This window comes from Candida orthopsilosis, assembly GCF_000315875.1.
Source record: "Candida orthopsilosis Co 90-125, chromosome 6 draft sequence".
NCBI classification, from domain to species: domain Eukaryota; kingdom Fungi; phylum Ascomycota; class Pichiomycetes; order Serinales; family Debaryomycetaceae; genus Lodderomyces; species Lodderomyces orthopsilosis.
The window spans coordinates 124,895-140,488 of NC_018300.1; the positions used below are offsets into that span (position 1 = coordinate 124,895).

General features: G+C 36.3%; 5 protein-coding genes across 5 annotated transcripts; 2 read left to right on the forward strand and 3 right to left on the reverse strand. All coding sequences in view use genetic code 12, as the record gives it.

Moving 5' to 3' along the window:
- Positions 1-64: 64 nt before the first annotated feature.
- On the reverse strand, positions 65-5,057 carry CORT_0F00820 (Int1 integrin-like protein; the record flags this gene model as incomplete). Its single annotated transcript, XM_003870391.1, has 2 exons — positions 65-4,866; positions 4,967-5,057. 2 exons carry the CDS (start codon positions 5,055-5,057, stop codon positions 65-67), a joined length of 4,893 nt encoding a protein of 1,630 aa, XP_003870440.1.
- A 2,663-nt stretch (positions 5,058-7,720) lies between these two features.
- On the forward strand, positions 7,721-9,034 carry CORT_0F00830 (Ecm331 GPI-anchored protein; the record flags this gene model as incomplete). Its single annotated transcript, XM_003870392.1, has 1 exon — positions 7,721-9,034. The coding sequence occupies one exon, from the start codon at positions 7,721-7,723 to the stop codon at positions 9,032-9,034; it is 1,314 nt and encodes a 437-aa protein (XP_003870441.1).
- A 40-nt stretch (positions 9,035-9,074) lies between these two features.
- On the reverse strand, positions 9,075-10,295 carry CORT_0F00840 (planktonic growth-induced gene; the record flags this gene model as incomplete). The annotated part of the gene is made up of 1 exon (XM_003870393.1): positions 9,075-10,295. One exon carries the CDS (start codon positions 10,293-10,295, stop codon positions 9,075-9,077), a length of 1,221 nt encoding a protein of 406 aa, XP_003870442.1.
- Positions 10,296-10,413: 118 nt separating this feature from the next.
- Positions 10,414-11,703, forward strand: CORT_0F00850 (hypothetical protein; the record flags this gene model as incomplete). Its single annotated transcript, XM_003870394.1, has 1 exon — positions 10,414-11,703. One exon carries the CDS (start codon positions 10,414-10,416, stop codon positions 11,701-11,703), a length of 1,290 nt encoding a protein of 429 aa, XP_003870443.1.
- A 37-nt stretch (positions 11,704-11,740) lies between these two features.
- On the reverse strand, positions 11,741-12,697 carry CORT_0F00860 (Pcl5 protein; the record flags this gene model as incomplete). The annotated part of the gene is made up of 1 exon (XM_003870395.1): positions 11,741-12,697. The coding sequence occupies one exon, from the start codon at positions 12,695-12,697 to the stop codon at positions 11,741-11,743; it is 957 nt and encodes a 318-aa protein (XP_003870444.1).
- Between the last annotated feature and the right edge of the window lie 2,897 nt (positions 12,698-15,594).

The window sequence follows — 15,594 nt, forward strand, 5'->3', positions numbered from 1 at the left end:
CTACTCAGTCTGTCATAAAATTAAATTTTGTAGTATTACATTACTATCTATACAAAAAGCTTTTCTAGGCTTCAAGTTGTTGCTTCATCATCACATTAACCCAGGGAAGTCGTCTAATCTTATTCCGTTGTACAATACTCTCCAAAATTTCAATCCATCGTTTCATTTCTCGTTCATTAGGAGCACCAAATTCAATAATCTCTCCATTGGCAAACTTAATCTTGAATGAATGTTCAACAAGTAAAACATCACTAAAATTACGATGTTTTGAACTTTGTAGGTTTTCTTTATCAACATACATTACATCAATAATTTTGTTTAAATTGATTTTAGCTCTTGTCTTGTGACTAAATTCCGAATGGGCTACCAATGAAGTAGCATAAAGTTTAAACCAACGACGTTTCCAAATTTCACAATCGCCTCCTTCTTGATACAAATAACCTTCATTGGTTGTTTTCAATTCCTTACTCAATTCAGCCAAGGATTGGTATGCAGATTTGATACTTGTTGGTAAGATTTCATGAGGATCTGAACGAGGTATAAACAACATTTCAACTTCCAATTCCGCAATCTTATATGGTTTCAATCTCTGTTTAGATTGAGGCCCATTGCCATTGGATTTTGTTTCCCATTCATTGAAACAACTTAAATCAAATCTTTGCACCTTACCAGTGACTTGAGGTTCAAATTGAGCGAAATCAATATAACATCTAGCAAACGATCCATCAATGGCCAATTTATTAGCCCAACTATCTTCAACTTTACTTGGAACATATTTTGTCGTAGTGATAATGTCCTTAGACCCAAACAATCGGCCCAATCTGTTCTTTGACTTGACTACTTTCCTTTCACGTACCTCAACCAATGTACCTTTCGGTTTAGTATAGTTGGCCTTCATAGTCAAAATAAATTGCAAAGATTCGCCAACAATCAACTCAAACTCTTTTCCAATTGAAACTAAGCTTCTATCCAAGTCATATTCAGCAGTTTTTACACAATGGACACCATTATCCAAAGCAATTGTAAATTTACCCTTGTGAGACTTCATATCAGGCAAATTAATATTTTTCAATCCAAGAACACGGAAAAACAATCTACCACGCTCTTGCCACGCAACATCTGGATGTTCGTCGTCAATAACTTTAGGATCAGATTTATGGCGTTCATGGACAATATGTTGACTTTTTGAGTCAGAAAATTCCGATCGAACAGACACAGCACTTGGCATGTTGGATTTATGCTCAGGTACCCATTTGTCTTGATCAATATTATCTCTGATTTTTGCATTGACCAATTGGTCGCCCAAGAATGGCTGAACTTGTTCAGTATTGGCAAGATCATGAAATTGGTGTCTTTCTGCCAACTCAATACCAGTGATTGATCCATTTTTTCTAACGAGTTTAACAGGGGAACCAATCTTGATAGGACTCTTTTTAGGTGAGTTCTTCTTCGAAATAGGGGTATGAGCGTCCTTGAGGGTTTTCTTGACTGGAGTTGCTGGTGTATCAGTGGGCTCACTTGGTTTAGCAACAACTGGACGCACATTTGGATCTAACTTCCTCTCCACAATGGCTTCCTGAATCTGTTCCACAACCGGCACTGGTTCAGGTCCCGGTACTGGTTCCAAAGTTGGCTTTGAACGAACTTCCTGTCTAGATGTCTTTGGCGACAAATTTTCCCTGTGCAAGTAGTTTAAAGATGCTTCAGTATCCACTTCATCAGTTCCTCCCACGGTCGCCGGCGGCGAATGTGGAGAAATATCAAATTCAAATTCAGGTTCAGGCAATGCACCATTCTTGCGAACAATCACCGAACCTGTCCTAGTTGGATAATCTTTATTATCAGGTTGACTCTTTGACATCAATTCGCTTGGCGATTTGTTCAATTCATCCACCAAGTAAGGAAAAATATCGGAGCCAATAGCATTTGAAGGCTGGCGTGGTGAATCAGTGTTTGCATCGTGGATCGATGCTGTTTGTGGAACATGTTCAAAAGCACCCTCAGCCTCAGTGACAATTGAATTTTTCTTTGGTTTTTGCTCAACAAACTTAGCATGAGCATATTCATCTTGTGTCATGCCCTTTCTCGTAGAAAGGATGCGTTTAACATCATCTTTATCCATACTTGGTAAAGTCTTCATACCTTCTGCTCGAATAGTTGGTGGCTTTCGCGGAACAACATCTTCAAAAATGTCATCATACATGTTCTTGGGTGATAATACCGATGACGAACGTTTTATTTCAAATGTGGGTACTCTAAACCTTGATCTTTTTTGTCCTGCAGATGCAGTAGTAAATGCCCGTTGTAAGTGATTGCTACTCGATGAAGTCAACCTGTTTGCTTGCTTCATTTCGTTATTTGATCCCGGTTGCGGTGGCTCGACAACATTTGGATTATTGTCTATATTTGAAAGCATGTTGGAAGTATTAAGTTGTGCTGACGGAACTCTAGACTGATTGGTGAAATGCAAATCATTAAATCCAGAATCTCTGGACAACTCAGGCAAAAAATTAGATGCATGCAAATCATCAAAATTGTCTGGACTAACTACTCTCCTTGACATAACATGCACTTCCTTAATCTTTTTCCCATTCAATGATGAAGGAATCCTTACTTTATCAGTGGATATTGCCCTCTTTTGCTCATCTTTCTCCTCTCTATAAGCAGCTATTAGTTGCTGGGTAGGTACTTTATGCATCTGGCTCTTCCTTTGTTTCTTTTGACTATGCCAAATAGATAAAAAGTTGTCTGGTTTTGCCTTCACCACGTCATTTTCGGCTGATAAAGAACGTTCATAGCTTGATACCGAATCCATATTTCTCGTAATCTCTTCCAATGAGGAATAGTTGTTCATTTCGACTGGTGGTAGCGTTATATCCTCATTCGGTTCGGCAATGTTCGATGAATTAGCTAAAACTGTGTCATTATCTTTCGGACCATGAGTTGCATCCACAGCTTCATCAATTGCTCTGGGTGGTGCCAAACTCTTGACAACTTCTTTCTTTTCATTTTCGTTTGCACAATCTAGCGCTTGACCGAGTTCATTGGATGCGTCGGCAAATTCCTCATCTGGAGAAGAATTGGAGTCACCTTCATCAAGCATATTCGATTGGTCAATTACCTTGCTATAGTCATCATTATCCTCCCTATCCCCATCATTACTATCCTCCAATTTCCAACCACTATCGGTGTGGAATCTGATCGACATCATGGATTCGTCTTGATTTGCAATATCAGTAATTTCGGTAGTTTCGTCATGAGGATGATGCTTGTCTGTATTGGTATTCTTTTCTGTCTCCTCTTGTGAAATGTGCACAGTTTTGGCTGAGATTCGACCATTCAATTCAGGTAGGAACACATGAGGTGAGAACTGAGAATTATCATCAGCGGTATTGAACGGGTCCTGTCTTGACTCTTGCTTGATAGTTGTAGTTTGTTCATCTTGAGGTAGGACTTCACTTGATTCCTTCTTTACTACAACTCGAACTTGAGGTTCAAAGATCTCTTCATCAACCTCTTTTTCTTTCTTTACATGAATTTCCCTCTCTTCTGATATAAATGCTGGCTCATCATAAACTCTTTCTTTCTTTATATGAACTTCTTTTTCTTGTGGAACGTTATTAAGTGCCACTTGAGAACCAGATGCACTATTAAGCAAGTTCATAATAGATTGTTCGGTACGATTGTACGAGTTATCAAATGAGTCCAAATGATCATCCTCGTGTGACTGTAGATTTAACCTACTGTTAGAAAGGTTCATGTACAAGGCATCTTCCGATTCATCTCTAGGCAACATTGACTCTACTGCTGCATCCGATAACCCTTTGATACCATCACGTAATGCAATTCCACGATTAGCCTTTGTAGGTGACCCTGGTACAGAATTTAAGCTTCTATTGTCATCTCTTAAGGATTGTAATGACGACTGTGAGGATCCTGACGACCTCAATTGCACATCTGGGGATTTCTGTAATGACTCCAATGGATTTTCCATTTGAAAGGTAGTAGTTTGCAACGAAAGTGATAGATGATGGATATTTTCATTAGTTTTATTCTTTGATGCCAATTCCAATTCTTGTAAACGAGCATCCAAATCATATTCTTCATCGGATTGAGGATTCATTTTCTCATGAAGTGGTACAGCTTCTAGATTCTTTTTCTTTTCTAGACTACGCCCTTCACGGTTCAAAAGCTGAGCAAATGTAGGTTTGCTCGTATGTGGAGGTGGTGGTGGAGGAGGCGAAGCTAAGCTTTCATCTTCAGAATGTATATGTGGCTGTTCCCAGTGGTGAGTAATTGGTTTTTGGAGTGCTAGATAATTAACAGTTTGATGTTGTTCCTCTTCGTCTTGCTTTTCTTGAGCATATTGGTAAATCTTGGGGTCCGTTGCTGTGAATGCAACCTTTTTAGGAGATCCCGTTGGAGTTTTCTTCATTATCGACTTATTAGGGGAGGAGTTTGTGTAGGTTTGTTCTGATGTTAGATTGACAGTTGATGTTACGGGGGTTTGCAGTGTATAAATATCCAAGCTAGACCTGTATTCATTCAGTACCTGGATAGTATCTTGCATGTCAGCTGAAGTGTCAACGTCGAAGTTACGATCTAAAGAAGACTTGACGTCTTCCTTGGCTGCCGGGTAAAGTTTGTGCTGAAGTTGATCTTGATCGCTGGCATATGTGTCTGAGCTGGAATTTGGGTCATTCATGGATGCATGTTGATTGGGAAACTTTAATGGTTTAGTTGGGGATGTATTAATAGACATTGATAAGCTATGCTCATTTCGCCTGTGGCCAGGGTCAAAAGTGGTTGGAGGCGCTATACTATCCAAGTCTCCACTCATATCTCTCAATAAAAGATCCACAGACTCTGAAAATTGGAGTTAGTAAAATGTTGATAAGCGGCTAAGTAAAGGCGGTATTTTAGTTGTTCACCCCTACTCTGCTTTTTCCTAACTGTTGTTACATACCGTTTTGATTTTTGAAAAAGTCTGTACTTTGACTCAGCGAACGTGATAAATCTTGTGTTGACGCGACTGGTGGTGGTTCCAATTGTGGCATACTGCTGTGGTTGAACAGATAATGGCGAATGTGGTTTAAAAGGAATGAATTTATTGAAATACAAGCAATATTTTTAGCTGTAGTAGCTTGGTATCGAGTCTGATTAGCTTCTATGTTTTTATTGTCTTTTGATGATTAGTTTTTGTTTGGGTTTTCTGTTTTCAGAATTTTTTTGTAGTGCGTTGGTTTGTTTAGATTTCTTCCTAATTAGGAATATCGCACATCAAGATGGATCTTTCATAAAAAGTCTGAAACAAAGAAGGTTGCAATAAGATCAGCAGGGCTTTTGCAATAGGTGTTGAGGAAAATTTCAATTATGAGGTTGGAATAGTCTTTCAGTCACTTCACAACTTTTTTAAAATTCAGGAGAAACAATTATCTGAATTCAACTTTTTATTTTTGTTTGCATCAAATTTTGAACATAAAATACACCGTTACGTATTCCGAGGAAAGAAGTAGCTAAATATTTCAAACACTGTGAAATGTCCTTCCCGATATTTTTCAATCATGATTATAAACTCATAATTCGGTTGAAATGACTTTACCTTCCAATTTCTAGAGTATATTTATGGATACTTTTGCAATAAGACGCGCTTATTAGAGATTTTCATCATACAATCACCACAACCACTTTCTCTCCGACAAGGAAATATTCAAGTGTACAGTATTTGGGAACGCCCTTGGTAGTAGTATATATACATTAAGTCTCTGGATATGTTCGTTGGTGAAGAAATGGAGCCATAAGCATGAATCTTCTATTCACGAAATGAGTGCCTAAGATTGTATGTTCTCATTTGTGTAATAAAACTTTTGTGACACTTTTTAATGTCGAGAATTCTGTCATTTTTTGCAACAATTAAACATTTACAAACAGTTAAGGAAGGAGCACAAGGTATTGAACTTCAATAAACTTGGGATTTCTGTTATCTCACCATTAGAGAATTTAAAAATAAAGTGTTTTTTTAGCAGCTACTATTTGAAAGTATTGATAACTAACAGCTATAGGAGAAGCTTGTGTGAACAAACAAAACCAAAAAGAAACTGGTATACAAAGTCCAAGATTTGTATATGTGTAGACAGAGACGTGAGCTTCAGATATACTTGATATCACATGATTTATACAATTAAGCAGAAATAACTTATGGATCTATTCTGACACCTGAAATATACCCAAAACGAGAGGGCAACTAGAAAAAAATAATATAGGAGAAAATATTCCCAAATTTTGTTTAGGAATATTGCATTCTTTACACCAAGTCCTCATGACAGCTAAATACGTTTCCCACAATTCAAAGGTATGCCGCCTTCTCTTTGGGGAGTCCGAGTGGTATTGAGGTTGCTACTCTGTTGAGGTTCCTTAAAAGTGGTGTTGATCAGATAGTTACCACATTAATGCCGGTTTCCGATTAGCTTGGAATTACAAGAGTGGCTATTGCTTCCACCAGACTTATCATTATTGCCACCGAGTTTTACCAAACCAAGAATTTATTTTGACGTACTGGCATTCCATCTAAAGGATCACCATTATAAAAGATACCTTTGTTTAAACCACAGTTTCCTTCTCCTGTTTATTGAGGGACAAATAATGATATATCTCGATTTTGTTTAATGTTATATTGAGTTTGTCCAACTACACAAAAGTTTTCTCTTATCCGTTTAGAACCACCTGCTCCATTTTTTATGTTAAGCCAGCCAAAACCACGAATGGTCGTTCGAAGAAGGATTGAACTTGAAAAGGGAAGCTAAGGTAATAGAAGTTGTGTACTCTTATATATATAATCAACATTTCTTCTTTAAACAAGGGCAGTTTATCAAAATTTAACACTAATGTAAGCTTATGCATAAAACGGATTTCGGAAAGAGTACCTTTGGAAACCAGGTAGTACTAGCACCAAACTTAAGGTGAAACTAGTAATTACCACTAAGCTTACGATATAGACATCCAAATTTGCCTAGCCGTCTTCTCCCGCACAAGATTTCATCTATTATTGACACTTCGGTTAATTTGACAACCTCTTTGACCCAAACTTCACAGTACAGACTAAATACACATCCATTGTCTATCTTCTGCGCAACACTGTGTCCATACTAGAAACCAAATTTTTAAAAGCGTGTTTACCGTGTTTTAGATTTTTGGTGTTTAGGTATATTTATTTTATTGGGGGGCTAAACTTTAAAAAACCACGCCACTTAATAAGAGAAACAAGATAATAAATAACCTTTTAAACCAACTAAAATTATGTTTAAACTTTCACATACCAATATTCTTATTTTTCATTTTGCCTACTTTGTAAAAATCGGTCTATTACTTTAACTTTCTTTGCATTTGTTTTGTAATAAATATAAACAAGCAGTAAAAAGGACAAAATCAAAATTATTTTCTTTGTCTTTCCCAAATTTTCTTTCAGCTAAAGTTTCACTTTTCAACCAAGGTACGAAGTTGATATAATAATATCTGCCGAATCAAGTCTCAGCTTCAATTGTTGCCCATAAAAGGTTTTTTTTCAAATCGTTCATTTACTTCTTTACTTTCCTCAATTTTCATTCACTTAGTTGAGCCGTTTTTTTAGGAGGTATTTTTGAATCTCATAATCAAAATCTCACCATTTAATCTTCAAATCACATTACAGTCCAAAAACTCCTAAAATATTAGATTCGCAACAATGAAGTTCAATTTCGTAACATCATTAGCCATCTTGGCCAACTGTGTTTTCGCCGCGGATGAAACAAACTCTACTACTACAACATCAAGATCAACTTCAACCACCACCAATTCCAACTCAAGGTCAACATCATCATCTTCCAACACTTGTTCATTCTCAAGAACTACCATTACTAATGCCACTGCGCTTCAAGAATTGACTTCGTGTCCAACTTTGGATGGAGAGATTACCATTTCCGGTAACGAATTTGCTTCGATTGATTTACCCCAATTACGAGAAATCGCCGGTGATGTCACTGTTATTAATTCGAGATCAATTGTAGCCATCAACTTGAATCAATTGAGAAGTATCGATGGTAAATTAACCATTACAAATATGACTCAATTAAATACCATTGATTTATCAAGTTTGAGAAATTCACGAGATTTGGAATTGGTTTCATTACCTTCCTTTGCAAATTTAGTCTTGAATAGTGAATTGGAAAGTGCTGGAAAAGTTGTCTTGTCCGATACTGCTTTAACCAATTTGAATGGTTTGACTTCATTCAACAATATTCAGTATATGAATATTAATAATAATAAAAACATTACTCAAATTCAATTCCCCAATTTGAAAAGTGTTACAGATGCGTTGATTTTAAGTTTCAACAATGACGATGCCGTGGTTGAATTGAATGATTTGGAATGGGCAGCTAATTTAACTATTCAATCAGTGGGTCAACTTTCAGCTAGTGAATTGAGAGCTATTAATGGAACTTTACAAATTAGTTACAATTTGTTTGAATCTTTGAATCTTTCCACTTTGACTTATGTTGGATCAAGCTTACAAGTTTTTGCTCATGATGAATTAACATCAATTGACTTCAAAAACTTGCAAGAGATTGGTGGCGAATTGAGTCTTTTCAATAACTCAGATTTGCATGATTTACAAAATAGTTTCCCCAATTTGGAAGTTATTGAAGGCGCAGTTGCCATTAGCGGGGATATTGCCAATTTATCAATGAGTAAATTGGAAAAAGTTAGAGGTGATTTCCAATTGAATTCAACTTCCGAGGATTTTGATTGTTCTGAATTTGATCAATTACATGATGACGGTGATATCGAAGGTAATAATTATATTTGTTCAACTGCTGTTGATGAAGATGAGTTGCAATCAGCTACGGGAACTACAACTCGTAGTGGTAGTACCTCCACCAGCACCGGATCATCCAGTGGAGAAGATGATTCGCCAAATAGATCAAACGGTGCCGACAAGTTGGTTATCTCCAGCTTGTTTATGCATATTGGTTTAATCCTCGCTATTTCTCTTTTATAAGATTTAAACAATATGAATTAGTACATAGTTTCTATAGGGACTATATTGCAATAAAATATTTATAAACTAATATTACCACCACTGCCATAGCTAAACCCTCTTTAACCACATCCAAAAACATCTGTTTTCTCCATCCACCAGTGCCCATCTTACTCTTTTCTTCTCGTTTCAGTCTGCTCAAGGGTAATATTGTCCAACTAGAGTTTCCTGTTTTCAATCGTAAATTTTGTTGAAGTATGACCACGATTGATATTATCGCCAAGACGATATACACCACAACGTTTATATAGGGTGTTTGCATGTAGCAAATCTTGGTTTGATACTTCAATCCTTCAGGCAGCTTACTGTAACTGAGTAACTGAACTGCAGGGTAATATATCCCCATCGCCATTGAAACCGACTTTACGGTAATCTCTCTCGTTCCTTGAGGATGGACAATATCACAATAATCATGATCATCACCCGAAAATATCAAATCCGGTTCAATCTTCTCAAGTAGTTGATTAGATATCTCCTTAGTAAGTGAGTTCTGATACTGATATCCTCTTCCTAAAGATTCAAATTTAGGTTTTTCTCGCAACGGTCCACAATTTGTATTTGGATCACGAAAAAGAGGTACATGCGATAACAAGATCCTTGGCATACCCTTTTTGGGTAATCCGTTCACAAACCCCCTTGCAGCTTGATTAATCAGGTCCTTAGTTGATGATAAACTAGTAGTATCAACCAAGATAAATTCGACTCCATTAATACTAGTTTGTAAATTTGGGTTACCAAAAGTTTCGCCAAATCGATCGCGTATATCGGTCCTAATCAAATCACCAAACCCAATATCATGGTTCCCGGGAAGATTAGTATACATTTTTGGGGTTTTGGGGTAAATCGATCTGAATCGAGCTAGTTCTTGAGCAAAATATTCATCAGTTGAAGCCCGTCCATTATCTAATAAATCACCCAAAAAAATTGTTGAATTGGGGTTTAGCTTAGTCAACTGTGCATAGTTACGTTTCAAATGTTGATCAACTGTATGTTGCGATAGACTAAGTAAATATGGGTTACGACCAGGATAAGTATGATTATCAATCAATTGTGGATCGGCAATGAGTAAAATATTGGTTTGTTGTTTCATGACATTATCACCTTGGTTGAGCTTGGGCCATTTGCATTTTCGGATTGTTCTGTAGGGAACATATTTCTCATTTATAAGGAATGCAATAACCCACGAGATGAGTAAGTATAGCAACACTCGAAAATCTTTCATCGTTGGTAAAGTATGTGGTATTAGATAAATGGAGAAGAAACGCGCGATATTTTTATCTGATGTGATAGAAAAAAATTCCGCCAACAGGAAGAGTTACAGGCCAATAGAGCTATAGAAAATGTTTTTCGTGACAGTCATCTTAATATCACTAGCTGCGATCTACATTGTCCTAAAACTACTCAATCACTTTAAAACAGTCCCTGACTTATACTTGCAACAACAATCATACCCCGATCCAACGCGATTACCTAACGAATCACCTATATATCATTCAACTAAATCACCCACTGGATTACGACTTGGTCTTGATATTCGATATGATCATTACAAATTACGCAGAGGAAACTGTAGTGATATTTGGGAAATTGCCATGAAGAAAGGAGGGGGATCTAGGGGGATATACGTTAGAGATGAGTTTGTTGAATTTGCAACCATAAATTACTATATTTCTCAGTGGGGTGAAACATGTGATGCTATAAACATACCGGTGGATTATAAAATAGATACACGTTGGATTATTGTGGTTTTAATTGGTCTTGTTAAACAAATCCCATTACAATTTTACGAAAAGCAAGTACCTAAAACTGGTAAATTCATTTCTCACATTAAACTCCCTCATCCCCAACAATTGACCGAGTTTGAGAATGTATACACAGTAGATAAAGATAAGGGAATATCGATCAAATTTAATAAACTGGTGAAACTTGGAATTGACGTCGTGGTTGATTTCACTCAATTGAACTTAATTAGTGCTGTTGCATCATCAATAAAACATCTACCAGTGGATCACACGGGGAAATCATTCACAATTATATCATCACCTGATTTTGAAGGGGTTTCAAACACCATTCTCAAATTGTTAATGACATTTGTTTGCCAAATGGAAGTACATATCGAGGATGCACCCACCTTCGAAACTGATATAACTACCCTCCCCGAATCGAAAGCAATATTGTCTGAGTTGTCATGGAAACAAAATATTAAACTCCACTTCCTTGGGTTGGGTATCTTTTCCTCAGATAAATTAGTCTACGTCTACTCCTCCGTGTCCCATCCTCAATTGACATCATCTCAACTTAATCATTTACGAATAGTCACAAACTCCCACGTTATCCGTGAATATTATACATACAACATCTTTGGTCCAATATTAACCACAGACTACTATGAATATCGTACCTACACTCGTCAATTTGGAGTCATACCTCAATCATTAGAAATGAAGGTGAATAATTTGGATGCAAATGGAATAGGTAGTTTATTAGTGAGAGGTTACACCATTGGTAAATCTACCAATTACTTAAATGGAGTCGAACAAAAGCAAAATGCAAATTCCAATGGAGATGGGTTTATGCCGATCAATATACGTGGTAAATGGGGTACTGATGGATGCTTATATTTAATATAATGTATATATATACTATGTTTTCTTTTTGTTATCTATTTTAAACTTTGATTTTCTTAATATGGTCGAATAAAGTAACTGTAACATCATCTCTGCATCTTTTCTTAGTTGCATCTTGAACGATAAATACTTTTTGATTCAATTGTTGATTGAAATAAGATTCAAATTTGATCTTGACAATTTTCAAATTATCAATTTTCAAATCTTGGAAAAACTGCCACCATTTAGTCAATTTAGTAGTATACGAATATACATCCAAGTCCCAAATTAAATCATTGGATACAATATCCTCTGTTGTATTTTGTTTAATGATTTGATACTTGATAAAATCGTAACCAAAGATGAATAAAATGTTGCACCAATTTTCATATTTGTCACCCATTAATCCTAATTCATATTTTAATAAACCAAGGACTTGAATTTCAACTTCGCGTAAATGTTTAATATGTTTGGATTCTTCAGTCAAGCCAATGATTTTACACCATGATTTAAATGAGTAGTTATAATCTTGATTGAATTTGGAGGCAATAATGACTAGTCCAAGAAACAAATGTTGACACTTGACAGGCAAGTTTGAGTTATTGGTAATTATTAACTTGTAAATGTAAAAACAAGCCAATTGCAAGGATTGAATTGAAGTTTTGGAACGCTTAAGAATTTCAATGATAAACTGTTTGACCTGCTTAGTGTCACAAGTATGTTGTTTTTGCTTGGAGTACAAAATTTTTAATAAATTGGTGGCACAATTGACCAAAATCGAGTTGAATTGAGCTTTACTTAAATGTGCTTGATGGTAATAATCATGGTGGTTTGGTGAAAAAGCAGTTGGAGTAAGCGGCTTTGCATTGGAGGCTGACTCGGCTTCAGTTGATGAATTTGGTGGTGTTAATAAATCAACTCCTCTGGTTTCCCGTTTAATTTGAACAACTTCTTTTTCTTTTTCTTTTTCTTGTTCTTGTTCTTGTTTCTTGCAAGATGGCGAGACTGGTGATTGCATAATGGAAAAATCGTAGCTAATTGAAATGAAATAATGATAAAAAAATATAAAGACCCTAAATGTTTATAACCCTGTAACCTGATGAAAACGCCTGTATGTGATTCGTAAAAAAGGAAATCTTGAAAATACAATACCCTGAGTATGACTCTTGTTGATAAAAAATGACAAATATAGTTACCGTATGAATAGTAACTGACTAATATAAAAAGATAATAGTTTCCCTGTGTGTTGTATAAAAATATTGTGTAGATAAAATCTCAATCAATCTCAATCTCTGATAATAGACTCAACTGATAGTATAAAAAAAGTAAGCACGACGACGGACAGATTTAGTAAAAATATTGTGAATTCATCTGAACGGTTGATGGAAATGTAGATAGCAAAAATGTGTTGTAATAAAAGTTAACTGATTAAAATGTGGTGTGTGAAAGCTCTTAGTGTGGTTGTGGTTGCCAAAAAATTGTAAACTCCTGAAAGTTGGTTGTGGCTATGTTATTGAGAAATAAGTTGTGAGTATGTGTGCTGGTAAGTATGTTGGTACTAGAAGTAGTAAAATCACCCTGATAAGGAATATAGCAAAAGTGTACTGGTGTGTACTTATATATCTTTGGGGCTGATTGTATCGGAGTGACCACAGTTATGTATTCTATTTTTTGATGGTTGATTGTTGGCTTATGAGTAATAATTTTATCGTATGTAGATAAAAGTACTGCATATAAACTGATTTATGAGTCAAATCTTTTTTTCTCGTTATCGGAATGACCCATACTGCAATACATATACAACACAAAACAAAACTCACTTATTTCCACACCCCGGTTACACGGTAACTATGGAGACCGATATCTTTATTTTTTCTTCTCGCCCTCCGTTTCCGCTTTAGAATTTAATCCCGGGTCGAAAGTAAATTGACTCATGAGCACCATAAACAGGCTTCGTAAATATTTCTCCGAAACACGTGATGATTGTAAATTCGCCTCTAGACACCATTTGTGGAAGGCGACTTTTGAAGTAGCAACGAACGTTCTCAACTCACAGCAATACAATGCTAGCTATAAATAAGAAGAATGGTGCCCGTTTGCTTACAAATCGTAGACGCAACCTAAATTTGGTGTACTATCTATTCTCTGGGACACCTTCGCTACATACTCTACCTAAAACCAAAAGTTGACAATGCCAGACTCGTCAGTATGTTTCACTGGTGTCAAACGAATCTTTTTGGTATCAAAATTTTGGGCAAGAAAATGTGTTTTGGGGAATGGGTGCCTTGCGTGTCGCTTACTAGGGTTCTTTGTTGAGAGGATTCCAGATCTACAAGTCGTGGAAAATGTCTTTGAAGAAAAGTCTCATTAAATGCACAGGCATATTAAATGACCCAAAGCTGACTACCAAGCTTTTGTTTCCATTCAACACTTGTTTGCGTGGTACATGTCTCTTCTTATCAACCTCGATATCCGTGTAGATCTCTTGTAAAACACTATCCTATATAGTCAAAGTGGGGTTACAGAAATCGTGCAACATTTTATACTCGAATAAAATAGCCGATCCATTTTCAGTAGTAATTCATTTCACATCAACAGTAGCTTTGGAATCATTGAAAATCAGTAAGTCTTCCTCATTCTTGGTTTTATCCACATGATGAGTAGGGAACAAGGCCATGGACCAGACTACTGAGAAACATTTGTGTAGTGCAAACCGCTGTATTGGTAGCTTATTGCACACACTATATACGGCAACAACCGAGGACGAATCAATTTCTGGATATCGTATTGATTTGCTGGGTGGTGCTAGATAAAGGGAACGAACCCCTTGAAAAGACGGACTTAAACGTTGATGCAGAGCAAGACCGTGAATTTGTAGAAGAGAATATGGGGGATGTTTCAGCGGTAATACACGCAAGAGTTTCGAGGGAAATAGCCGAAAGAGTCTCAGAGGACCCTTTTGAGGAAAGTTTAGGGCAATATGTAGAACACATGTCAGAAAATGATGTGGTTGTGGCCACAGACTTTATCACCATTGTCACTAATATATATGATAAGTGCGATAACCACCGCTCCGCTAAACCAAAGAAGCGCAATACCTTAGAGTGGGAAATATATACGCGGATTGCTAAAAATAGTTTAGGTCCTGATCCTGATAAACCCCAATGCAAGGAATAGAAGCAAAGTTGTGAAAAACTCGATGACAAATTCTATAACGAAGTAAAGACTATCAAATACCTAATCATGCGAAGACTCAAATTTTTGACCTTGAGCCTCCAAAGACGTTTTTTTTCATTGGTTTTGATGAAATTTACGATTATTTGATCAATTCTAACCTGTCAGTTGTAGAAACTGAGTTCATCAATCACTTCAACAAGGTTTACGAGTTTGAGTGCATTAGATCAACCATTAATTAACGTGGAACATTTTTGAGGAAAAGGGAGAGTGAGGTTCGTTCGTGTATGGGCAAATTATTACTGACCGTATCTTGTAAGTATTACATCACATATCATTGGTTAAAGATAACGGTATTTTGAGAAAGAAAGTGTTTGACATTCTCAAGAAGTATTACTCTCCTTTAGTACTATCTAAAGTCATTTTCCCCAAAATCAATAAATTATCAAATTTAATAGATAGAGAGAGAAACAGCTCCAGGTAATGATATCAAAAACCTTGCTGCTAATGAAAGAAGGTTTCATGTCTATCAGTCAAGTACTCAAGGACACGACTATTGAGCCACATTTCAATAACAACGGGGATCTACAACATAGATATGGCCGTAGGATACGCAGAAGATCCAATTAATTTCTTCTGTGGTTCAGTTTAAGTAAGTTGATTATTACACACTTAAAAAACAATCAGTTGCTCTGTGTAAAACAAAACACTTTTGCGCAACTCTTCTTGCTGAAAGGCCTG